The sequence below is a fragment of the Hyaena hyaena genome, unplaced genomic scaffold (genome assembly GCF_003009895.1).
Source record: "Hyaena hyaena isolate Hyena2069 unplaced genomic scaffold, ASM300989v1 scaffold_764, whole genome shotgun sequence".
NCBI lineage: Eukaryota > Metazoa > Chordata > Mammalia > Carnivora > Hyaenidae > Hyaena > Hyaena hyaena.
The window spans coordinates 260,466-286,764 of NW_024081395.1; the positions used below are offsets into that span (position 1 = coordinate 260,466).

At 38.8% G+C, this 26,299-nt stretch overlaps 1 protein-coding gene across 2 annotated transcripts; it reads right to left on the reverse strand.

Annotated features, from left to right (window-relative positions):
- PPM1K (protein phosphatase, Mg2+/Mn2+ dependent 1K) lies at positions 1 to 25,809 on the reverse strand. Of its 2 annotated transcripts, none has more exons than XM_039218444.1 (7): positions 25,643 to 25,809; positions 19,026 to 19,544; positions 17,557 to 17,657; positions 9,477 to 9,642; positions 9,154 to 9,298; positions 7,041 to 7,097; positions 1 to 3,761 (listed from the first exon to the last, which is right to left on the reverse strand). In XM_039218444.1, exons 2-7 carry the CDS (start codon positions 19,463 to 19,465, stop codon positions 3,630 to 3,632), a joined length of 1,041 nt encoding a protein of 346 aa, XP_039074375.1. In that variant the 5' UTR covers positions 19,466 to 19,544; positions 25,643 to 25,809; the 3' UTR covers positions 1 to 3,629. The 2 variants fall into 2 exon arrangements, with proteins under 2 accessions (XP_039074375.1, XP_039074374.1); XM_039218443.1 differs by having other exon boundaries at positions 6,963 to 7,097.
- Positions 25,810 to 26,299: the final 490 nt, after the last annotated feature.

Sequence of the window (26,299 nt, forward strand, 5' to 3'; positions counted from 1 at the left end):
TTGGTTTTTAAAAAGGGTTTAATGGATATACTTTATTCAAATGGTGTTTTGAACACTGAGATATATGATTTAAGTCTGCTCACAATTACTCTAATACATACATTTAAAACAATGGTCAAAGCAGCAATTACACCAACTCACTGGGAAAAGTACAAAGTCCATCCAAGCAGCACTTGGGTTAAATTATAAAACAAGGTACACAAGAGCACTTCAGCAGAAATTAAATTATTTCAGAACACATTAAGCTGCTAAATTTTGTACCGGCATCCAAAGGCAGATGAATCATTCTTAGAGGCGGAAGTGCCCCGTGGTTTCAGAGCCCGGAACACTCAGTTGACCATCACTGGACCATTTCAACCATCTCACAACCAGTGGGAGCTGCCAGAGTCAGTCCGTCTCACTCCAGATGCCAAAAGCAACAGGCAGGTCATCACAGTTTGGCTTATAAAAGACATGACATTTTATTTCTGCTGAAGTCATCCAGATAAGTGAATCTCATAAATACAATAAAACGTAACCCAACCAAAATTTTATGTCGCTTTCCACAGACAAGGGTATGTTAACAACTGAAGTTCCAAATACAAACCCATGTTTGTATTTAACTGTTTGATGCTAAATTTTAACAATTCCTTCCCCTCACCCTGCCTTGGCTCGTTTTCTTGCTGTCATATCACTATGAAATAAATCCTTGTCCATTCTTAGAAAGGAAACTAAATGTCCCTTCTGATACGGAGGAATTCATAGGCCTAAACATTCTCTGCCGGGATTCTTAAAAAAAAAAAAAAAAAAAATCAAATTCTACTTTGAAGACATAATTTGTATTTAGATTATGTGCTAATAATTCTTCAAAGCAAGTAATTTTTTTTTTTATTTTGGAACATGGGAAAAGTTCACATCATAGAGTATAGAGATTCTAAACTGATCCCTTCAAAACTACTTTTTTTTTTTTCAGAAAAAAATGTATAAGACTTTGAAGCACTTCAGAAATACAAAAATCTACAACAAATGAACAGTTGATAGAGAGAAGGACTGCATTTACTTTTGAATATACCAGATACTTAGGAACTTATACTTGTGAAAAATCACAATGATTTTAAGACTATTTTGCCAAATAAATGTTGGCAAATAGTTTGGCAACATATTTTGTAAAGATTACTTATACACGGCATATAAATGAAAGGCAAACATAAATTACAATGGATTTAAGTTTAATTACATTAATATAATCTACACTATACCTATACCCACATGTTAATAACCACATGGCAAATTCACAGTTGTAACTAAAAAACTATATTTAGAACAGTCTTTTTTTCACTACTATTTGCATAATTCCTTGTAATAGGTCTAGAAGCCTAATACATGTAAGCTTACTATCTTTTGAGGATTACAATAATCTACAAATGATACTTTAACATTGTGGATTGAAAAACAAACACCAGTATGTTTTTATGCTTGAGCAAAGTTGACTGACTTCTGTATTTTGGGTAAAGTAGAGCAAAGTCCACCCACCCTATAACAGGGATGACATGGCTCTACAAATTCCTCTTGGTTAAACCTGGCAACCCACCTCGGTGAATCAGTGACTTCTGAGCTTGACGACATTCCTCTGACCCTCAGTTTTTAACATAAAAGAGAGGAATAGTTATGTGAAGAATTCAAATCAAAAGTGAAACCTACATTTTCAGAATGTCATTTTGTGCATTAGGGTTTTCGTCTGCTTGTTTTAGCATACATTCTCCACACTACTAAATGAAGCTTCTATATTTAGGTTCCTGGACCTAACTCAGCAAGAGCAAGAAAGTTTTCCAGCTTTCTTAGCCTACTTTTGGTTCCTCACTTCCCAGACAATGAACAAGAGATGGTTTTCCTTCCTGCAATGTTCCTTACTTTCACCAAGCTTCCTTGAAAAATAAAAACAAAAACATTCAAATATTTCTTTGTCACCTTTTTCATCAAAAGAAAATTCCTGATGAATATATGCAGCAAAACTCAAGATTTATATTCTTCCATTCCCAAAAAGGTAAGAAGGTGTCACTATTTATGTTGGGCCCTCTTCCTTCTAACAAACCTTTAAATAAAACACAAAGACAGAAACCCAAAAGGGGAAGGAATAGACTACACCAACTTGACATTCTCGGTTTCTTTTTTTGTTGTTGGTTTCTACAACAAAACTGCATGCCATTCCTAACACTCAGCATTTTTCTCACATCCTATTATTTTATTTGCAAATTACCATAGAGCAATGTAGCTTCAACATGCTAGTCTGCTTCAGTGTTTTCTGCATTATTTTCCTGCCATAAAATAGCTCTACAGCTATCTTCAATCTATTTCCTCACCTGCCAATAACCGTTGGTTCTCCATTATAAAGCTGTCCTCCGTCTGTCAAGAGCCCTTGGGATAAACATATTAATAATTTAAAGCTCACTGGTGAAGGAGCTATGCAGAATTGTTCCCTTTAATTCTCAATTATTACTCCAAAATTTACATATGTACGTACTCCCACACATAAAACAAACATACATGGTCTGCAAAATAAACTGCAGATATAATTTCAAACACGCATGTAGAGATTCACATTTTAACAGCAAACTTACATGCGGATATACAGAAGTATAGTTTTACACTCCTAAATTACATTAGCAAGCTGAAACATAGAATTCTTTAATGTTTTAGATTTGTTCTTTGCTTTGACTCTTAGAAATAAGCAAAAAGGAGACATAAACTTCATGCTATGTCTGTCATATTATCAGGCAATGTGGTATTATTTCTACTGACAAATTATCCAACTTGCTTATTTTATACAAAAGGTGATATAAACATACTACATACAAAACACAGAGTTAAAGACAACAAATGGAAACTTTATACAAAATACTTGATACCGTCAGTATTTAAGTTTGTATAGCTTTGACCAAAAGATTCAGCCTGTCCATACTTTTCTGATATAAAGGAGTAGTCTATATATCTATATAACATTCTTAGCTACAGAAAAAGAGACATGAAGGGGGTTGAGGGGAGGAGGGAAGACCAAGTGACACAGCTGACATTCGTAACTGCACTGTTATCAATATGCATAAACTTAGTGGTGCCACATTATCTGAATTAATGTCTTTTGCCAGTAGGTGGTCCAGAATACAAAATATAGCCACACAGAACTCTGTTTTCATGCTTACTCCTTGGTAGAATTATTAAAAATAAACGCAGCTAACACATTGCAGAGCCGTCAAAATATCTACTAGTTTTGAAGAACTTGAAGGCAAGAATCTGTTCAAATGAATAAAGAACAGAAGTGATCAGAAGAAAACTCATAGCTGCCTAAGAGTTTTAAAAATTAGAAATTTAACGTTCAGCAAGTGTGTCAAAACCACTTTTCATTTGCTCACTCAACTTAAAGATTCACCACAGCTGAATTACACATATATTTACACTGAGTATGTACAGCTGAACATAAATAGGAGTTATTTATGAAAAACTACTATGTTAATGGTTATTTAGTTTACACTGACTTGTGTACTGGTCTAGTGGGTCAGAGTCACCCTGGCACAGCTGTCATGTTTAATCTAGTAAGTTTCTTGACATACTCAGAGAAAAACCGTTTCACAGAAATTCAAAGTTCTAGCAAGCAGTCAGGCCCATCGTCCACTGGAGGCAAAGCTTCTGCTGAATGAGAAGTTAATTTCAGAGTTCTTGTATTTCCCCCAGGCACCAAAAGGCACTACCACGGCAGTACTGTTATCTTCAGTACCAAACTGTATTGCCTGCAAGGTTTGGCAGGAAGGGAGGAAAAAAACACAAGAAATCAGAGTCTGTACAAAGTGAAATCATTGTTCCTCTAGAAGTCTATAATAAACTCATTCAAAATACAGTTACTGGCGTGCCTGAGTAGCTCAGTTGGTGAAGTGTACAACTCACAGTTTGTGAGTTCAAGCCCCGTATCAGGCTCTATGCTGTCAGCACAGAGCCTCCTTCAGATCCTCTGTCCCCCTCTCTCTCTGCCCCTCCCCTGCTGTTTCTCTCTCTGTGTTAAATTTTTAAAATTACAGTTTTTAATCCAGATACTTCACAATGGTTTGTGATTCATTCAACATGCATCAAGGTCCACATAGTTTATTAGACTGCATATAGAATAACAGATGACTCCCCTCCCCACCCCACCCCCACTGCCACCAAACAACCATATTAACTATATCCCACTGTAGCAATTTTGGCAACAGAAATACCAAAGGACTAGGATATAAGGTATACAACTCTAGAAGAAGAATATAAATCATTTAGCACAGGGACTAATACAAGGTAAGAATTCAGTGTTAGCTTTTACCTAGCAATTCTGCTTCTAGGAATTTAGCCTAAAAAGTAATTCCCTAAGGAAACAGATGTGTATAAGATATAACGACAATAAAGTTTATTATTATCCCTACAAAATGGAAAAGTGGCATAAACTAAATTTCCTACAGTAGGAGAATTGTAAATCTATTTTAGGGACTAATTCAAACAGGAAATGACATAGCATTATAAGAAGTGCTCAGGATTATATTCAACAGCAAATGTATTTTAAAAGAATTCACAGCCTGAGACCAAAACTGTGAAGGAAAGGGTTAATAAAAAAATATCTGATATAAAAAGCATCAAAATATAAAAAAGTTTTACAAACTAAAAGACAAAAAATAAATACTTAACATATAGGAAGTGCTTGAATAAATGTGAAAAAGACAAACATGCCTATAAAAAGAATGGAAAAAAGCTCTCCACAGACAAGAAATACACTGGGTAACAAAGCTGAGCAAATGGTTAGTTTCAGTAACAAAGAAAAAATATGCAAACTGAAAACACTAAAATTTGATTTTTTTACCTATCAAATTGGCAAAAAAACTATAATAAGAATTTGGAGAAATAAACTTTATAAACATGCAAGGAAAAGTGTAAATTGGAGTATCATTTCTGGAGGGCAATTTGGCAAGCTTATTAAAAGCTTTAGATGGGGTGCTGTGGTGGCTCAGTCAGTTAAGCATTCAATTCTTGATTCTGACTCAGGTCATGATCTCACAGTTTGTGGGTTCGAGCCCTACGTCAGGCTCTCCACTGATGGCGTGGAGCCTGCTTGGGATCCTTTCTCTCTCCATCTCTGTCTCTCTCTGCCCCTCCCCCTTTCAAAATAAATAAATAAACTTAAAAAAAAATAGCTTTAGAATACAGTGTATTCTTTTTGCCTAGCAATTTTAAGAACTTTACCTAAGAAAATAATACATGAAGGAAGCAGATATGTACAAACAGATATAAAATAAGTCTTATACGGTGCTCTCCTCCATAAGATGGAAAAATGAACATAAACTAAACTTGCTGATTAGGGGAACTAGTAAATGAATTATGGTATACAAATATAGTGGAATACCACACAGTCATTAAAATATCACTGCCTGTGTGAATGAGAACACACGTATCTCAAAACAGGTAAGTGAAATTAGGAGAGAAGTGATCATCCATGGAATTGGGCCCATTTCTTATGTCTCATGAACACACAGCAACCAAAAGAATAATTCATGCTCATCCATCTATTTTCAAGCAAATAAAAGTAAGGTCTTTCTGAGTAAGATCTCATCTCTTACAAATTCAGCACATAAAAGTTTGGGCTAAATATGGTTGCAAATGTAAAAACTGGGAAATGTAAAAATAGCTGTTAAATTAAAGCATGTCTCTAATGATTAAGCGATGGCTACAACTTAAAAAAACTATTGATCTAAACAGATTTTTAAGCAGCACATGGAAATTCTGCATTTTCTTCAATTGGGTATTACTGGGTACCCCCAGTTTTAGCTCTAATTGACATACTAACAAAACCTATCCATATACCTTTTTAAACTTCTGGGTTTTTTTTCATACACCCATTTTTTAAAACCAGAAGTTGTCTATGCTATAGTGTTCCAATACTGGATATTTATTTGGAACAGTCTAGTTTAGTCCAGTGGTTGAATTCAGAAGCTTAGCTGTCTGGGTTTAAAGCCCAGTTCTACAACTTGATAGTTTTGTGATCTTGAACAAGTTACTTAACTTCTCAGGCTCTGTACCTCAGTTTTCCTCATTTGTGATAAGGGATAATACAAGCTGTAGCCTCAGAAGGTTACTGTGATGATTCTATGAGTTAAATATATATGAACAGAAGAGTGTCTGACACACACTTATATTACTATTATTATAATTTACTACTGCTATTACTATCTTTTCAAGATGTATACAAACCCAAAAAATAAACATAGCACAATTCTTGGCACACTGGTTTCACTTAACTACTTGGGAGAATTGTAAAAAAATTTTAAATTGGAAATACTATGAGGTGCCTGGGTGGCTCAGTTGGTTGGGCGTCTGACTTTGGCTCAGATCATGATCTCATAACTTGTGAGTTCAAGCCTTACGTTGGGCTCTTTGCTGACAGCTCAGAGCCTGGAGCCTGCTTTGGATTCTGTGTCTCCTTCTCTCTGCCCCTCCCCTACTTGCTGTGTCTCTCCCTCTCTCTCAAAAATAGATAAAATCAGGGGCGCCTGGGTGGCTTAGTCGGTTAAGCGTCCGACTTTCGCTTAGGTCATGATCTCGCGGTTCGTGGGTTCGAGCCCCGTGTCGGGCTCTGTGCTGACTGCCACTCAGAGCCCGGAGCCTGTTTCGGTCTGTGACTCCCTCTCTCTCTGACCTGTCCCTGCTCACGCTGTCTCTCTCTCTCTCTCTCCTAGAAATAAATTTTAAAAAAAATAGATAAAATCATTAAAAAAATAAAATAAAATAAATTGGAAATATTATAGAGTCAAGTGTAACATTCAATGTAATACTAAAGTTAAAACATAATATTTCAAAGAAATCTCAAGCCTATGGTGGCCCCTCCAGGCTGTATCACGATCTGTATGTGGGCTGTTCTCTCCTCTCCTCCACCACCCACAGTCGGGACTTTTCTACCAGACGCTCTGCTGTGTCACCTGTTCAATCACCGCATGGGCTGCTTCATTGGGATCATGGCACTGATTGACAAAGTCACAAATCTCTTGACTATTCACCATGAAGTTGATTCCATCTGTAGTGAGGACCAGGAAGCTGTCATCAGCATGATGGAGCTGTAAACAAAACCAAACACATAGACTCGGTCTTTGAATAATCTTCAAAATTCACAGATTTTTTTCTGTCTGCTGAGTGGTCATCTGTGTTTAAAAGCTTCACAGTAAAGGGGCACCTGGGTGGCTCAGTTGGTTAAGCATCTGACTCTTGGTTTGGACTCAGAGAGTGATCTCACTCCTGGGAGGAGTTCGAGCTCCACATTGGGCTCTGTGCTAACAGTGCAGAGTCTGCTTGGGATTCTCTGTCTCCTTCTTTTTCTGTCCCTCCCTAGCTCACACTCTCTCTGTGTCAAAAACAAATAGATAAATATTTTTTAAAAATGCTTCACAGTGAAAATAGAAGGCCTATATTTTGGACAAAATTAGCAACATTTAGCATCAACCACCAAGGACAAACCTAACATTTATTTAGTATCACCACAAAGGAAGAAGCTAGATAGCCAAATGATGAGAGACAGCACATTTTAACGGTTGACAGCACTATCTCTGGAGCCAGGATCCCCTGGATTTGAACTTTGCCTCTACTTTTTGGCTGGGCAAACATAGGTAAGTTCACCTATGCTCTAGATTTGTTTTCTCTGTAAAATGGAGGAGTAGTAGCTATTCTTTTTTTTTTTTTTTTTTTAATGTTTTATTTATTTCTAGGAGAGAGGGAGTCACAGACTGAAACAGGCTCCAGGCTCTGAGTGGCAGTCAGCACAGAGCCCGACGCAGGGCTCGAACCCACGAACCGCGAGATCATGACCTAAGCGAAAGTCGGACACTTAACCGACTAAGCCACACAGGCACCCCGGAGTAGTAGCTATTCTAAACAGAGACTGGCACTGAGTAAATCCTATGTAAGTATCTGTTCAACAAAATGAATGTAAGTGAACTAATTAGAATACAAGAAATCATTCAATTAACAATCATTTGCTGCTATTATTGGAAGCTTACATTACATTATACTGTGCTAGGTACTAGCACGACCGGAGAGGGAAGTGTCAGCTCACCACTGGGTGTGTGCGGGGGCAGGGGGGTGGGGGAGTGGGGGAGTATAGTGTAGTGGAGGCACTGATTAATAGCATACAAAAGATGTCAGAGAAACAGAGGTGGGGCGATTATTTAGTTTGGTGAAAAGGGAAGTGACAGTCAGATTCCAAGTGATGCTGACTGGATGATCATGTGTAGGGATGAAGGGAAAAGTAGAGCCATTCAACCAGGTGAATTCCAGCACAGGGTGAAGCAAAACCAAACCTCACTCATTGTACAGCAAGCCAGTATCATATTCTATTTGAAAAATTCATCTATCCTTCTATAAACTCCTCCTTTTAAAAGTCATGTTGGGGGGTGCCTGGGTGGCTCAGTTGGTTAAGCATCCGACTTCAGCTTAGGTTGTGATCTCACAGTTGACCAGTTCAAGCCCTGCTCAGTTCAAGCCCTGCCTCTGGCTCTGTGCTGACAGCTCAGAGCCTGAAGCCTGCTTGACATTAAAAAAATAAAATTACACTGTAGCAGAACTTTGAAATGCCAAACCTGCTTCAGGCCCACATTGAGCTCTGTGCTAACAGCTAGGAGCCTGGAGCCTGCTTCAGATTCTGTCTCCATCTCTCTGCCCCTCCCCTGCTTGTGCTTTCTCTTTCTCTCTCTCAAAAATAAACATTAAAACAATTTAAAAGATAATAAAATAATAAAAAATAAAAGAAAAGTCATGTCGGTCAGGGAGCACCTTGGTGGCTTAGTCGATTAAGCGTCTGACTGTTGATTTCAGCTCAGGTCACCATCTCATGGTTCGTGAGATGGAGCCCGAGTAGGAGCTCTGTACTGACAGCACTGAGCCTGCTTGGGATTCTCTCTTTCCCTCTGTCTCTACCCCTCCTCCCCACACATACTCAAGAGCACAGGCACTCTCTCTCTCTCTCTCTCTCACAAAATAAATAAATAAATAAATAAACAAACAAACATTTAAAAAAAAGTCATGTCGCCTGTAATTAAGGTTCTAAGAAAGCCTGTTGCTGGGAACAACCCACCATTCATTCTTTGCATATGTATCAAATGTTTGCAGGTTCTTTGTTACCTTAATCCTCTTTGTTTCTGGTTCTGCTATCACACCGCTGGTTTTAAGATCCAAGTCTCCAAGACTCCTTGTCATTGCAAGTCTGCCATTCACATGAGGCTGTCCCAAACTATTCCAAGTCACAAAGCCACCACATTTCTTGATCCTGGTCCAAGAAAAAAAAAGATTATGACATGATACCCCAGAAACAAAGTCATGGTTAAAATCAGTTTAAATGAAACTGATGAAATCAGTTTAAAATTTGAGGTTACATTTCTATCTTGAACTATATAAACATGATCCTATATAAACATGATATATAGAATGATCAGTGGACGTGGTACCTTTCTTTTTCATCTTTTCTTTCTGGAGTATGGTCAATAGTCAGCTTCATGGATTTTCCTTTTCTACACAAAATAGCCCGGCTGTCCCCAACACTGGCTACAACCAGCTCAATACCATCTCTCAACAGGGCTACCGTTGCAGTAGTCCCAGAGGTCAGAAGAGTTGCTGCAAACATTACGAAAAAAAGGGTTGTCAGTGACAGTCAAATGACTGGATATGGAATTTTTATTACAAAATAAAACACAGGCATGTTAAACTAACACTGAAACGTATCATTCTAAGCTTAACTACAGCTAAGCAAATAAAATGCAAATGAACTATGTAAGTGAGAGCATGCAGAGAAAGAGGTATTTAATTCAGTAACAAGGCTCCATGCAAATAGAAAATGTTGCTAACCAAATTAGGTAAAAAGTGCATCACTGTTTCCAACTGGCCTCTATTTATATAAAGTAGAACTGACTTGAACTTATAATAATTATGACAGCCTGTGTCTACATCAGCTGTCAGGATTAAAAGAATTACATTTTAATGAGATTGGCGAATACAGCAGGATGACTTTTAGGTCTATGAGCCCATTCAGGCATGCTGACTTTTCTGTAATCTATGCACTCAGAAGATTTCCTCTTCCATTTCTTACTCCTATCCCATGAAAGTATTATCAGTTAATAAGCTAAGCAAGAATGCCAACGGCATAGCAGCTGCTCTTAAAGTACTATATTTTATGTTCTTTCCTTCTACAACTGTTCTAATTTTATAAATGTTCACCAAAAAGTCCTAAAACAATTAAAGGTTCGCATTCTTTTCTATTTATCATTGTCCTCCCCACACATGAAACAAAGTTACAGCCATCATTATATTAGGAAAGTATGGGAGAGTGGAGACTGAAGTTCATTCTAGTTTCCCACATGCTTCCTGCAGTTCACATTTAATTTTCTCTGATCAAAATTTAAATGAAATGTCACTTGGCTTGAGGTCACCATTGTTTCCTTCATCCAATCCAAACTGCATTTTTTCATGTTTCTTTGATTTATTCTGAGTGTCTGCCCTAGTTTCTTATCACTTGTTAGAAATTTTGAAGGTGCATTGAGCCTTGCCAAAAGTGAGAATAAGTGAAATTAAGGGCTAAAAAGTAAAGCAAACTGGAAGAAATGGAAAAAGATAACTTATTTAAAGCAGGTATTATCTTCAATAACATGGTTAATTCTTTAAAGCATCTAAATAAAATATTCAGGTGATCATCCAAAGATGTCTTCTACAAAGGTAGGTTTAGGAAAAATCATGTGCTACTGATTTGACTGAATGAGGCTCAATCTTTTCAATTTTTTTTTCCAAAAAGACAATTTAAAAAATTTCATCAGTAATTCCAGTAATTTGGAAGGATATATACACATATGTATATATGTATATTTATTCCAATTAGTATATTGAAATGCCTGCTTTAATCGGAAAAGTAAAATGGAAAAAACATTAATAAACCCTACTTAATCTTTTATATCCATGCTGAATCTGATTCATCAAGAAATAGCATTTATAGTTGCACTATCTTCCCATTTATCTTTTGATTTTGGAACTGGTGTACAAGGTAATATCTCAGCAATGCTAAAATATATCACATATTTGTCACTGTAAAACTTAAATGTCTTAGCATAAGTATCAGTGATGTTTACATTACAAAAGTAAACTTTTGAGTTTCCCAAAACATGTGATGGAATCTTCACAGTTTCACTACTGTGGTTTTTTTCCAGTGATGGGAAGAGCCAGGCAAGAGAACACAGGCATTTACTCAGATGCTACCTGTCCAGGTAACTTAGCACTCCTCTCCTTTGAGAGAAATGGTCAGCAGCAGCTTTTTTAAAAAGTGGTTTTTAAAAGAGTTACACCAAAAGAGTTAAAATTTCACAAACAAAAACTTCCAAGTTTAGCTGTTTAGGATTCTATTGTAATTCATGGCTCTGCCCGCTAGGAATTTAAAAGAGCTTGATTTTGGGGGCGCCTGGGTGGCTCAGTTGGTTGAACATGCTCAGGTCATGATCTCACATTTCATGAGTTCGAGCTCTGCATCGGGCTGTCTGCTGTCAGCTCAGAGCCACTTTCAGATCCTCTGTCCCTCTCTCTTCCCATCCATCCCCCGTTCTCTGTCTCTATCACACAAATACAAGAGCTTGAGGTTTTACCAACCCATCATTATACAGTTCCAAAATCCCAGATTTGCGGGAAAGTTTTCGAAACTAACTGTTGATTCTGGCTTGCTAAGCATCTAAGAAGTAGGTATTAAATAAGCATTTATTTCATTTAACATTTAATATGGAAGTAAAAATTCTCACTTTTTGCCCTAACTACAAAACTATAAAACTAAGACATCTTTCAATAAGGTCTTAACACTCACTGGACATTTCCTACTGCAAGTCATCTCAACTAATGGGACAAAGAGGATGTGGGAACCTTCCAGTAGTCCAGGCTAGGAACCGCTGGACTCCTTCACCTGGGACAAAATTAAGCAGATTTCTCTTTCCACTGAAGCCCAGCATATAGTGTCCACGGGCTCCAGGTCTAGAGCTGCTGACCGGGCACAGTTCTCTGCCACAAATAACACGCACAGAGGCAAATAGGAAATTCACCCAGGAATTGTGCTCAAACATTACAAACCTGCAACACAGGGGAGGGCAGAGAAAGAGCTGCAAAATAAGGGCAAGGATTTTTATTTTGGTAAAAATTTCACTAGCAAATTACATAATATTCCAGGAGATGCCAAATCACCGATTCCGAGACTCAGTTTGCCTAAGTTGATGGTATTTTGTAGTTGAGTCTCTTTTTTCAACAGAGTAAAACTTCTCGTTTTACAGCTTTCCAAGGCAGGAAAAACGCTATACAAACACATGTATGCAAAACACATATGTGGTATATCACAGTCACACATCTATATACTCTCTCTCTCTCTCTCTTTCACACACACACACACACACACACGCGCACATGCACACACATGCACGCACACACACTGTCCTGAAAAGTAAATCAGTACCTTTACTGAGTTGAAAAAAAAAAACCTTGTCAATTTGCTTGGTGCCACTATTAGAACTATCAAGAAATAACTAACAGGAAAATTCATGGGAATAGCAGTGACTAATTTGTATCTGACAAGTTAGAGAGAATGTGAACTACAGAATACCACCAAATTACTGGAATTTAAATATATATCAGGAAGGAATCAAAGCACCTCCTATACCAGATAAAAGAAGTAACATGTTTGTTAATGACGCTTGACACATTTTTTAGAGTAATATGATTAATTTAAATTAATTATTTAAATATAGGCTGGTAAGGCTCTTGAGCACTAAGGCATGTTTCTAAGTTTATGTAATTCATAAAATGGGTATTTCTGCAGCTCTCTCTTTTCCCTGGTGTTGCAGGTCAACATCTCAAAAGAAAAATGATCAAGATTTTGAATGGCAACATAAGAGTAAAAGCTATACTTTTCAAAGTATAACACCCCCCCCCGCAATTATGAGTTACTGTGTAAACAATAATCTGTATAAACCAATACAGTTTCAATATTTATTAAACATAGGTGTTCTGGACACCTATGACTCATGAACACCAAAATCAAAGTAATGAGCTGAAGCAGTAACAGCACAATAAGTATTTTTCCTATGTTGTCCCTATTGTTTTTCGTTTCGGCTTATCCCAGAGTAAGAAAGGTACTCAAAAACACTGCCTTTCTAACACTAGTTATTTTGTAGAGATCAGATAATGTGAAGAGCATGGACGTTTCCAATGGAAGTCATGATGCTGTCACCAACATCTCATACTCTAAACATTAGAGCAAGCCTTCTCTTTCTGATCCATTTGTCTCTTGGAGAGCTTTTCGACTTTTAAACCTTATGCAATCTAGAAACACTTGGAAGAGTTTATAGGACATAAAGGATATAATCTCAGTTTTCTACCATCACATTTGTTTTAAGTGATAGTTTGTTCATAAACAGTAGAGTAATGGTATATCATTTGAATTTACTGGCTGGTTTTATTAATTGTAATATAATAGATATAACTGCCATAAATTAAATACAAAAACATTTAAAGACAATGATGAAATCAGCTTCATAAATAAGGGCAATTTCAAAATGTGTCAACAACAAATCAATAAAAATAGCCAGCAATTTTGTAAGCGCAAGATTCTTGCTGTTTCTTGATATGTGGCACTCTGATTCTATTCTCCTCACACCACCTCATTTTAAACTGAAATAGTAACTATTTTAAATGCTAATGGGATAATTTGAAGTACTTATTCAGATGTGACAGATTTAGACTAAAGTCTTGAAAAGAAGATAATGTTTTATGTTCATTTTATTTCTTTCACTTACCCTCAAGAACGCTAATACAATTAATTAAGGGGTACTACTCCCATTTATACTCCCAAATTCCACCATTAGTGATTCATTCCTATGTTTTAACCAGTTTCTTTTCAGGCTTTCCCTACTTAAAATTTAAATCCACTCAGGAGCGATAATTCATTAAAACACATATGTTATGTTAATAATTTGGTTAAATCAGCTCCAGGATAATCAAAGAATAAATTATAATAACTTTGGTGAGTGGGGCGCCTTAGTGGCTCATTTGGTTAAGCATCCAACTTTGGCTTAGTTCATGATCTCGTGGTTGGTGAGTTCAAGACCTGTGTTGGGCTCTGTGCTGACAGCTCAGTGCATGATACTTGCTTCAGATCCTATGTCTCCCTCTCTCTCTGCCCCTCTCCCTCATGCTCTGTCTCTCTCTTTCTCAAAAAGAATAATTAAGGGCGCCTGAGTGGCTCAGTCGGTTAAGCATCCGACTTCGGCTCAGGTCATGATCTCACAGTTCATGTGTTCATCAAGCCCCGCATCAGGTTCTATGCTGACAACTCAGAGCCTGGAGCCTGTTTCAGATTCTGTGTCTCCCTCTCTCTCTCTCTGTCCCTGCCCTTGTTCGCACTCTGTCTCAAAAATAAATAATAAAAACATTTTAAAAATGAATAATTAAAAAACATTAAAAAAAATAACTCTGGTGAGGAAGAGTAGGCATGGAGATCAGCTCAGTTGAGTCCAAATAATAACTGAGTGCCTTCCAGATTCTACACAGGGTGCTAAGCACTAGAGATTCAAAATGAATACGCCATGGTCCCTACCTTTAATCTGTTCACCAGAAGGGTTCATGAACAGGAAATGGGACTAATGCTGACAGAAAAGGTAAGAGAAACTGGAAGAGGCTAACTGCACTTCCCTTTTTTTTTTTTTAAACTAGCACCGGGTCCTACCTACAGCTATGTTAAAAGGAGTATTATCCACTCTTATAATACTGGTACAGCTTCAGTTCTTACTAAAAACCAAAAAAAAAAAAAAAAAAAAAGTGTTTTTAATTTAAATAATAACTTTGAAATCTGAAATGGCATATATTCTTTTAATCCACAAATTGAAAAGTTCAACAATTTACAGTGTTCTATCTTCAGTGGTTTTAACATATTTGATAAAACAGGTCCCAAATATCAAAAGGCAATTTTTAGCAAGGTTGAAAGCCTTGTCAACTTACTAAGAATAAATCTTAAAGTTATTTTCAAAATACTTCTTTAAAAACACACACACAGACCAAGTGATCTATAGGAATACATACAAAATGAGATGTGAGAACAACAATATAACAGCAGACCCCTTTCTTTTAGCAGCATACTAGATAACATTCTGTTGTGCTCCATTATACTTGCAAACAAATAAATGGCCATTAAACAAAATATAAATTTTAGAATATCTTATGAAAGTTCCAAGATCATTAACTCAAAGCATAGGATGGATGAACTCAGTTAAGTAAATACAATTTAAATTTATTATTCAAAATTAATTATATCTTTATGATTAATTTCTTTGCACAACTGTCTATGAGTAAGGCACCTTTAGAAAGTTTCTTTTAAGGCAGGCAAGTTAAACAAATTCTCTCCCAAAGTTCGAAGTTCTCTTTAATTATATTAATAAGTAAAAGGGCTCCTCTCATATTTTGCACCGAATCTATCAGTTTTAAGCATCTTTGTCAATTAGATCCTTTACAAAAGGGCTGACTGCACATATAAAGTGTTAATGTTTTGATTGTTGGCCACGTTCCCATTATAAACTTGTCTTCTTCTGAAAATCTTGCCCAGTAAGGGCTACCTGTTTACAGAACAGCCAGGGTACACACTTGCACTACGGCCAGCAAACACTGTGGTATGAGATACAGCCAACCTGGTAATGGGTGAAACAAGGGCACACCAATATTCAGAATTACAAAGATAAAACTATAACTGTTTTACTGTTCTCTTACATGTTTTTATCCATCAGGGACAAGAGCTAAATCTTATACCTAAAATTTACCTTCTGTCAACCTCTCTTTTCAAAGGTAAGGAGCCAGCTGGAAGGGAAAAAGTCCAAAGGCATGAAGAAGAGAAAATGGGCCGAATCAATCTATTAACAAGAAAATAAATCCCTGAACAAAGAGAATGGACTCTACTGCTGCTCCAAGTATGATGATAGTAAGGTTCTCCAAAAAGGGCAGGAAAAGTCTCAGAAGATGGTGAATAGAGCCATCCTAGTCACCTCTGCAATCTTTATCATTAAACATGCCCATGAGAGAGACCACTGTGGGTGCCAGGAAAATCCCAGCCCTTATTCAGCAACTAGCCTTATCTGCAAAATGAGGCGAATTTCCATCCTTCTGCTCTCCCACTGAAAACCATGAATTGTTATTTCTGTGATGCTTTGACTTCGTTTAAATAAAAAGAGGAACCAAACATTGATTAATGTTGCATGATGCACAGGGCCCCTGGGTGGCTCAGTTGATTAAGCATCAGGTCTGGCTCAGGTCTGGCTCAGGTCTGGCTCAGGTCATGAACTTGCTTCCGTGAGTTGGAGCCCAGCATTGGGCTGTGTGCTGACAGTGCAGAGCCTGGAACCTGCTTCAGATTCTGTGTCTCCCTCTGTCTCTCTGTCCCTCACCTGCTTGTGCCTTGTCTCTATCTCTCTCAAAAGTAAAGATTTTTTAAAAACCTTTAAAAAATATTGCATGATTCACTTTCAGATCAGTTATGAGGTCTGTATGCATAGATTTACATGGTTGCTGCAGAAGTTTTCAAGATTACCTTTATAAGCAAAAGATTTTGGGGCCAGCTAACTAGAAAACACTAGCTACAGTTTTCTGAAAGCTTTTGATAAATTTAGTCAAAATCAGAAATCTTTTACTTTCCAAATTTAAAGAATTTGGAAATTTTTAAATTGAGCTGACATGCCCTTGTGTTTAACAAATAAAAACAAAAATATCACTAGTTACCACAAAGCTCCAACAGCAAGCTTTTTTAGAAGTGGGAGAGGGGCATCTGGGTGGCTCCATCAGCTAAGCGTCCAACTTCAGTTCAGGTCATGGTTTCGCAGTTTGTGAGTTTGAGCCCTGCCTCCAGCTCTGTGCTGACAGCTCAAAGCCTGGAGCCTGCTTCGTATTCTGTGTCTCCCTCTCTTTTTGCTTCTCCTGAATCAAGCTCTGTCTCTCTCTCTCAAAAAATGAAAAAGCATTTTAAAAAAAGTGGGAGAAAACAGATCGTCCTTCTAATTAAAGCAGGGCATATTAGCCATTGTCTTTTCTTATTTAGGACCAGTCAGCAATTTTCTTCTTGTCTTCTGTCTGACTAAACAAGATTATCCAACAGTGTATTTCAGTACTTGCCCATCAGATTCATCTAAAAAACCTAAAACAGTAAACCCTCTCATAGTATGATCCTTTGGTCCATAAAAAGAGCAATCAAATTTTTAAAATTTCAAATCTTTTTAAAATTTAAATTCAATATCAGAACCATTTTTGGAGCTTCAATATTTGAAAATATCTCCAATATACTTCATTTAAAAGTGAGGTGCTAACATTACCTTGGATTCCAAACAGCATTTAAATTTATTCCTTATATAAAATCACTTTCAACATAAGCGTCCTTACAAATAAATTTACATTAAAATTCCCACCCCTAAAGGGCTGAAATTGTTCCTCTGTACTAGACTTTCCCCAGGCCCCAAGGAATGGGACTGTTTTACTTACCATCAGCAGACAGGTGGGCATGCTTTGCAAAGGCTTTATCTATTTCTAGAAAAGCCAAGGTCAACACAGTTTCCAAGTTCTTCTCCTTAGGAAGCAAATCCCTTTGTGGGGAGAAAAAAAAAAAAGAGTCCCAAGGAATCATTTTATAATAGGTTTCTCTTCTTCCTCTAGCTAGCTGGCTGGCTGTTATTCCATACAATGCACCTTCATGGTTTGCCTTTCAGATGGAGGCTTAAAATGCACAGATTAACAAATCAAATTAGGAAATAGCTAAGTACAGAGATAAGCCTTTAAGAACAACAGAATTAAAGTCCAAGTCTCTATCCTTAAAAGATTAATCTAATCCTCTCTATCTACAACCCTGAGAGGTTAAGAGTTCCTTCATATTAAATTAAGCCACGGGGACACCTAGGTGGCTCAGTCAGTTAAGGAGCCAACTTCGGCTTGGGTCATGATCTCACGGTTTGTGATTTTGAGCCCCACCTTGGGCTCTGTGCTGACAACTCAGAGCCTGAAGCTGCTTCAGAGTCTGTGTTTCCCTCTCTCTCTGTCCCTTCCCCACTCTCACTCTGTCCCTCTCTGTCTCAAAAGTAAATAAACATTAAATAAAAAAATTTTGATAAAAAATAAAAAAATAAATTAAGCCACAGAGTTCAAAATATGAATAAATCAACTGATGAGCAGCATGAATAACTATTCCATAGGAGGACAAAAAACAGTCACATATTTTCCCCCTTTTAATTCAAGCAGTAGTGTGATCCCCCAAAATATATTAATAACTGCAATAAATAAACTATTTAAAGACCTCCAAAACAGCTTCATTAAATGCAGTTTCCCCATACCTATGCCAATCATCTAAAGCTATTCTTATAGCTTTAGTGTTCAAGTATTCAAAACTATTCACACCACTTGCAAGAATAATTACATTTATTGAAGTACTATACGCCATGCACTGGTAGGAGTAAAGGCTTCTCATGGTACATGAATGTGTACTTTATGCTAACTCACTTGAAATGATCACAAATCAAGGGCTGTTGATTCCGGTCAATGTCCTCACCAGAGAAGTTGTTAAAACATACATCGCCAAGGGGAACCTGGGGAGCTCAGTCAGTTAAGCATCTGACTTCGGCTCAGGTCATGATCTCACTGTTCATGAGAGTTCAAGCCCTCCCCCCATTGGGCTCTCTGCTGACATAGCAGAGGCTGCCTCTGATTCCCTGTCCCCCTCTCTCTGCCCTTCCTCCCCCTCAAAAATAAATTAAAAAAAAGAAACATACATTGCCAAAATGGTAATAACCATCAACCATCAGTAATAAATGACATGCTTAAGCTACTGCTTATTCCTAAAGCAGCAGTATGGAGCCACTCCAATAACTAGGTTAACAGTGAATGTCTCAGCCAAAAGGTTAAAGTTTAAACATGAAGTACAAAGCAAATTGCAAGGTGAAGAATTGAGTCATTGTACGTACATGATGCATTTCTCCATGTGGGTGTGACAGAAATCAGCAGCTGCAGGTCCTCCATGTCCATCATACACCGCAAAGTACAGGACCTCATCTGTCAGCTGAGCGCTGTCAAACCGATCTTCATTCTCTTTTCGTCTGCCAATATGCGAGGCGCAGCCTACGTTTTCCAAGCTGATTTTGGGAATCGGTTTGCCATACTTAATGCTGGGCGGCAGCAGTATCGGCTCATCAATGCGGTTATCCCAGATCCCAAAACTGTCCCAGGTTGCTGGACGTCCACTCCCATCTGGGTCGAACCGCGAACACCTAGACTCTGAAGTGGAGCTGTGGCACGTGGACGTCACCCGCCGGTCGTCCTGCAGAAGGCGGGAGCTCAGCAGCACTCTCCTTCTCACCTGGTTCCCGCCACTTCTGACCAAAGTAATTAAGGCAGCTGTTGACATAACTCAACTCCAAAGGCCTCAGGAATGAGGGAAAGGTCAGTAGAATAATAATGGAAAGTCTTCAAGAAAAATGATGCAACTGAGGACAGAGAGATGCAACAGAGAGAGAGACTCCATCAGTAATTTCATATGTAACTGATATATCATTGGATACTAGCAACACGTAAGGCCATAAAGAATATGACACCTAACACCCTGCTCCTAACAATAACAGACCAAAAATGAATTGATTTGCCTATCCCTTTCACAGTGTTTAAATTCCATTAAAATGTGACAATGTGTATATGTCATATAGAACAAGTGTTTCTTAAACTTTAACTTCCAGTCACCTGGAGAAATTGTTCAAATGCAGATTCTGGGGGCGTCTGGGTGGCTCAGTCAGTTAGGAGTCAGACTCTTGACTTTGGCTATGGTCATGATCTCACCTTCGGGTTTGAGCCCTACATCGGGCTCTGCACTGACCACGTGAAGTCTGCTCGTGATTCTTTCGCTCTCTCTCTCTCTTTGCCCCTCCGCCACATGCACACAGATGCACACGTGAGCACGTGCGCGCTCTCCTTCTCAAAATAAATAAACTTAAAAAAATAAATAAAATGCAGATTCTTATTTAGTCTGTCCAGGGTGGAGCCTGAGATTCTGCATTTCAAGACAGCAAACTGCTGACCCAGCAGGCCTATACTTTGAGTAGCAATAACATAGAACATGGGTGTAAATAAATAGTCTTCCTTCATTAACTCCATTGCTCTGAAAAAAAGGTAGGAGCAAATGTTAACATTTTAATGTTAATAAGAAAAGTAACTGGTTAATAGAATAGTTATGACCGTTCTATACTCAGAGTGCCCAAGTTTTAGTAAAGACACAATCGAACCTCTAAATTCCATTTTCTTTGAAGATTTGTCAACTTACTAAACTTCACATACTTCATTACTATGGTTAACTTAGAATGGTTCATGCAAACACTCTCATAGGCTCCAGGATAAGCCATTTCTGATATGCATATCATTGGAATTAAAAATCAGATCAGATCAGATCATGATCTCACAGCTCTTGAGTTAGACCCCTGCATCGGGCTCTGTGCTGATAGTTCAGAGCCTAGAGCCTCCTTCCAATTCTGTGTCTACCTCTCTCTCTCTGCCCTTTTCCCACTTGTGGTCTCTCTCTCAAAAATAAATAAACATTTTAAAAATTAAAAAAGAAAGCAACTGATCCATGCATTTACACTAACAACTGTGGGTCTCCTCTCTACAAATCCAGCAGCCTAGCCCTTCCAGATACTACCTGCCGACCTCTGCAGCAGGAGACAGCAAATGACACTGGACTACGTGTCTTTGAAACTATTACTCTGCACTCTGTATCCTATTTCTGGACTCTGTCCCAAAGCTGAATCCAAAGGCCTCCCCTGGGTGTTGTCAGGGGGAATTCCTACACCCCTGCAAGAAGAGCTGTGTTTCTGGCAGTTTTCCACACAAATAAGTTCCTAAGCAAGAATTCAACTCCACAGTACCTTGTTCTGTTCCTTTATGTATTAGAAAACAACTCGAAAATATTTTATAATGCTGGTACAGGGTATTATATTATCCTCATTCATATGTTTGAATTATTTCACAATAAAAGGTGAACTTGAAAAACTATATCTGAGCAAAAGGCACAAACATATACACATATAAAAAGCCCAACTTGAGTGAATCCATAAGTAAATGCATTAGAGATTTCAAACAATCATTTTCAAATACATTTTTGGAAATCAGTCTAGCTCTGTATCGGAACAGCCATTACTCCTTTCAGTAAATAAAACAGTAGAAGGAAAGGATGAGGTTCCAAAGAGCACCTTTAGATATCTAGGGCATTGTGAACAACATATGAGCTCTGCCTTCACAAAATTCAGAATAAAAGTGGCCTCCCAAAGAATGAATGTATCATGAAAAACTTATAAGGCTATTCCTTCTTAGCCTTTTAGTTAACATCATGTATAAAAGACCAAAACTCACCTTTTTATGACAATATTAGGAGTGAAGGAGACATAGTATCTCTGGTTATTAAGTACCGAAGAGAAGCAACACGTTAAAGTACAAACGAAAATGGTGTTTATAAAGGTAATGACCTTGTGTAGCTACATGGATGGACCTTGAGGGTGTTATGCTGAGCGAAATAAGTCAGGCAGAGAAGGACAAATATCATATGTGTGCACGTATAGGAGGACTAGGAGGAACTTAACAGAGGACCAATCGGGAGAAGAAGGGGGGAAATGGTGGGGGAAAGGGAGAGAGGCAAACCATGAGAGACTCTTGAATGCTGACAAAAACTGAGGACTGATGGATGTGGGGGGGAGGGGGGGATGGGCATGGAGGAGGGCACTTGTGGGGATGAGCACTGGGTGTTATGTGGAAACTAATTTGACAATAAACTATTTGTAAAAAAAAAAAAAAAAAAAATAAAGGTAATGACTTGTGAAGAAATTTCAGGCCATAAAACAATCTATGCTAGAGAACTAAGTACTGATTATTGATGGAGAAAATTCACAAAGCAGCTTTATAGCATATAGAAAAAATAGAACCTTTAAAATACATTTATTAGAAACCATTCACATTTGATGAACGCACCGGGAACATTTGAACCATGCACCAGGAATCAGTGAAGTACTATTCTTTTTTCTTATAAACTGAGGTATAACTGAATATCAGTTTCAGGTGCACACACAATATAATGAGTCTATTTTGGTATAAGCAAAGCATGATTCTTTTGGCTTCAATCTGAAATCACGTGTGCCATATTTGGCCTCGGGCTATTTTGCAGTTGCTCACCTACTTTAAACAAGAGTTCTAGATTTAGAAACAAATGTTGAATAAATTTTTTTACAGCTTTTCTAGGTTACTCTTGTCTTACTTTTCTCTCTCCCTGTCCCCTCTCCACCAAAACTCAAAAAATAAAACAGAGTTGCATTTTAGCAGGAAACAAATATCAACTAGAAACATTTAAAGAATGAAATAAAATCCAAGTTGGGCAGTTTCTTTAACCTCGCATGGACTAAAACCAATCATCAACTTGGCCTCTTTAATCATTTATTATTTGCACAATCATCTCAAAAGTAAGCAGACTAGTCATAGGAAAACATTTATTTTATGAGGAATACTATTGGCATAGATGAAATGTGAACCAGATATATAGCTAGTTTACAAAACTAGGTCAGTGTTCTTCATAACAAAAAGAATGGAGAACTGATAAACACCTAAGAGATAATTTTATTATTTGTCACTTCAGCAATTATAAATTGGTATGCATTTATCATTCTGCAAACTAAAAAAGTTATTCAGGAATGCTTTATGTCAATCTCTCAGTCAGATATCAAGACTAGTTTAGATTTTTATTAACCATTTTAACATTTATAGTCAAGCTTTGAAAGTAAAAGTCATCCAAAAGAGTCAAAGGGCAGAAGTAATTCTGCTTGAAAGCCATCAAAGACAAAAACATCAGAGCAAAAGTTAAAGAGCACAAGAACACATTGCCCACATATCATATTCTACTAGCAAAAATAAAATGTAAAAACTCTGCTAAGCAAGAAAATAAAGCACTTGATTGGAATCCTAGTGACAGAACAGGTTATACATATCAGCAACCTGAACTATATTCCATATACAAAAAGGAAAAAGAAAATGGATAATCTTCTTTATAGACCAAACTTTTCCATAATTCCTTTTTATTTCCCAACAAAACAAAAATGCATGACCCATAAATTTACTTTAATCACATAAAGTTTTTAAAATGTGTGAGTATGCACACATATATATCCACACAGAACCCCAATATAATCTACATATTGTCAATAAAGAAATGTCAAAAACATTTTCTGTTTTCATCATTTTCACATTGATTTTTGTGACCAAGCTTTCTCTAGCTACCTCTTTAATGCTTTAAGGGCTTAATCTGATACTTTAAAGTCCTGACATGGGGGCACCTGGGTGGCTCCCTCAGTTAGGCATTCGACTTCGGCTCAGGTTGTGGGTTTGGACTTTTTTTTTTTTAATGTCTTTTTTATTTTGAGAGACAGAGAGCGAGCAGGGGAGGGGCAGAGAGAGAGGGAGACACAGAATCTGAAGCAGTTTCCAGGCTCTGAGCTGTCAGCACAGAGCCCGATATGGGGCTCGAACCCATGGACTGTGAGATCATGACCTGAGCCGAAGTCGGACACTTAATTGAATGAGCCAGTCAAGTGCCCCTCAGGTTGTGGGTCAGAACCCCACACACTGTCTCTGGCAGGAGGGTGCACTTGGAAGCTGAGCTAAACTGTTGACTGTTGAAAGCAGTTCAAAAGGGCAATTTATGGTTGTAACTTTAAGCACATGCCAAAATTATTCAGGTGTCCTAAGGTTCAGTTTACAGAAAGCTGCTTAGATCTATCCCTCCAGCAAAAATATTTAAGAAAGGATTCACATTTGTCCATTATAAAGCAGCACTCAGGTATCTTTACATCAGTAACTTCCACAAATGAAACACAAAGTCATTTTAATATTCTCAAAGCCAATATTCCTTTTATCTACTTTTTTAAAGACAAACACTGCAACCCAATACATTCAAATGGTATGGAAACCTCCAGAAAGTATTTCAGGAAATTGGACTCCAATATCTTCTTTATCAGTACTTTGCTAGGAGAAAGCGAAAGAAACTGTAATAGTCTACATTGAGGGAAATAGTCTACATGAGGGAAACAACAACAACAAAACCCCCAAAGGATTCCCCTTAGGTCTGATGTGAACATGTTTTGATGCGTGAATAGAGGAAAGAATGTGGGAGCAGTGAAAAGTCTTCAATGTTCTAATTCCATAGATATCTTTGAAAACATCTTAGTTAATGTAGATAAAAGGCACAGACCACAATCCAAATTTGTACCTTTATACTTTATTTAAGAATTTTCCTTTATATTCTATACTACATCAACAGCCCCCTTTCTTTCCTCTTCTCTAAGATTCCAGTCAAGGGAGGTGCCTGTGTTCATCCTCAATAGAAAGTGACTAAGGTTGCAAAAAAGAAAAAAAGAGAAAGAAAAAGAAGTCAATACTCACTACTCAAAAATTATAACTATTTTTTTATTCAGTGGTGCGTCTGTTCTTCTCCTCTAATACCAGACACCACTACTCTTTTTTTCAAGGCCATTATAATCTGTCCCTTTAGTCACTCCTCCTGAAACCCCGACAATCTCATTCTTCCTCCGCACTGGAGGAGGATGAATGCAAAGGGCTGAAGAGGCCTTGCTGTTCATTTTCAGCCTGAAGCTCAGAAAGGCCGGGGGAGCTTTAGAGACTCCAAATTCCCTGGCTATTTTCACCGGAGTCTTGTCTTTGTCGCCTCCTAGGAAATCTATAACCTACAATAAAGCGGCTGCTAAAAAAAGATCACCAGCCACAAGGCCTCTCCTGGCAAAGCAAAACGCACATCCTCAGATCGACAGCAACCAAGTCTCTGCATCCTGCTCTATTCTGGTCCCCTGACATGCTCACCCCTGGACAGTTCAGAACCCTGGGCTCGCCAGTAGCCGGTGTGATACACCGCAGGAAGCACACCCGCCCGCCCGCGCAGCGCTGCAGATGGCTGGGCTCGCCCCAGCACCTTCCGCCGCCCGGTCTCCGCCTCCCAATCACCCTCTCCCCGAACAGATCCTGGGTGTCGCCACGTCTCCCTCCCCCCTCCCGCAAGTGCGGCGACGACACGGCGCTGACCCTTGTAGCATCCTAGAATCCGAGGTTCGAGCAGGGCGACCCGGAGCTTCCTTACGAGGAAACGCGAACGCGCAGCCTCCGCCCTTTCCACCATCCAGTCCATGGACTCTTCTTCCTTCCAACCCTGTCCCACTCCACTCGCCTGGGTGGCGCCTGCAGCTTGCAGTCAAGTTCAAGGGCAAGCGCGGGTTTCTCAGCAGGAAACGCCTGCTGCCAGCAGCGCAGCCCGGGTGGGCCCAGCCGGGACTCGCTACTCTTGACCTCCAAAGGGAAGAACGCGGTGCACAGAGAACCCAGACACTGACTATCGGACTGAGGAATTTAAACCTGCATTTCCCCTCCCCTCCCTGACGAGTCCTCCGTTTACTCTCCATTCCACCGACCCGGTGCGGTGGGATGTGACCCTGCCTATAAATAATATCATAAACTGTTAGAAATAAATGAAGTGCACTCTCTAGGCTCTTACCTTGTGACGGCTATGTCCCTGGAAATTTTCTAATTAGTTAACGGAGGGCGGGGAAAGGGCTTTCTTGGTAGGAAAATAAGATTGCCTTCCCCGATGTTTCTGATTTCTGGAGTAAGCAGCTAGAACAGCCACTGGCTCTCCTGCTGGAAAATCTCGAGAATTTTTCTCCTGTAGTGTGAGCCAGATGGAGGGGGGGGGGGGAGTCTGTTCTCTCTGACTGACGGCAAGCTCTGGCCAATCCGGGCTCCGAAAAGGCGGGGCGCCAGCCACAGGTCCTTGATCTCAACCAATCGCAGATTCCAACGGGAACGAGCCTCTCCGCAACTACAATTTGGTTTGGCTGACTTTTAGCAGCGCTCGGTAGAGCGACGTCGACTTGGGCCAGTAGCGGCTCGCAGTGATATCCCGCCCTCCCGAAGGCCTTGACACTCGGGCCAATGAGGGAGCTCCTGGGCATAGGGTGGGATCCCGCGATGGGGTAAGTCCGTCATCGGGTCGAGGAGGGGTAAGCGTCCCTTGCGGCAAGGGGGCGGTAGTTGTGACAACTAGGAAACCGAGAACGAATGCCAACAGTTTGCCTGGGCAGAGAGGCTTGAAAGGCACCTGGTTATATTGCTATTCTTGGGAAAACTCACAGAGCAATGCTTTTCGTGACTG

What these genes read in the sequence shown, in the direction of transcription:
- PPM1K (XM_039218443.1), bottom strand. Translation starts at nt 19,465, where the DNA reads ATGTCAACAGCTGCCTTAATTACTTTGGTCAGAAGTGGCGGGAACCAG. An exon ending in CACATGGAGAAATGCATCAT is followed by an intron (nt 17,658 to 19,025) that starts GTACGTACAATG and finishes CTCCCCACAAAG; the next exon opens with GGATTTGCTTCCTAAGGAGA. An exon ending in TGCCCACCTGTCTGCTGATG is followed by an intron (nt 9,643 to 17,556) that starts GTAAGTAAAACA and finishes TAATGTTTGCAG; the next exon opens with CAACTCTTCTGACCTCTGGG.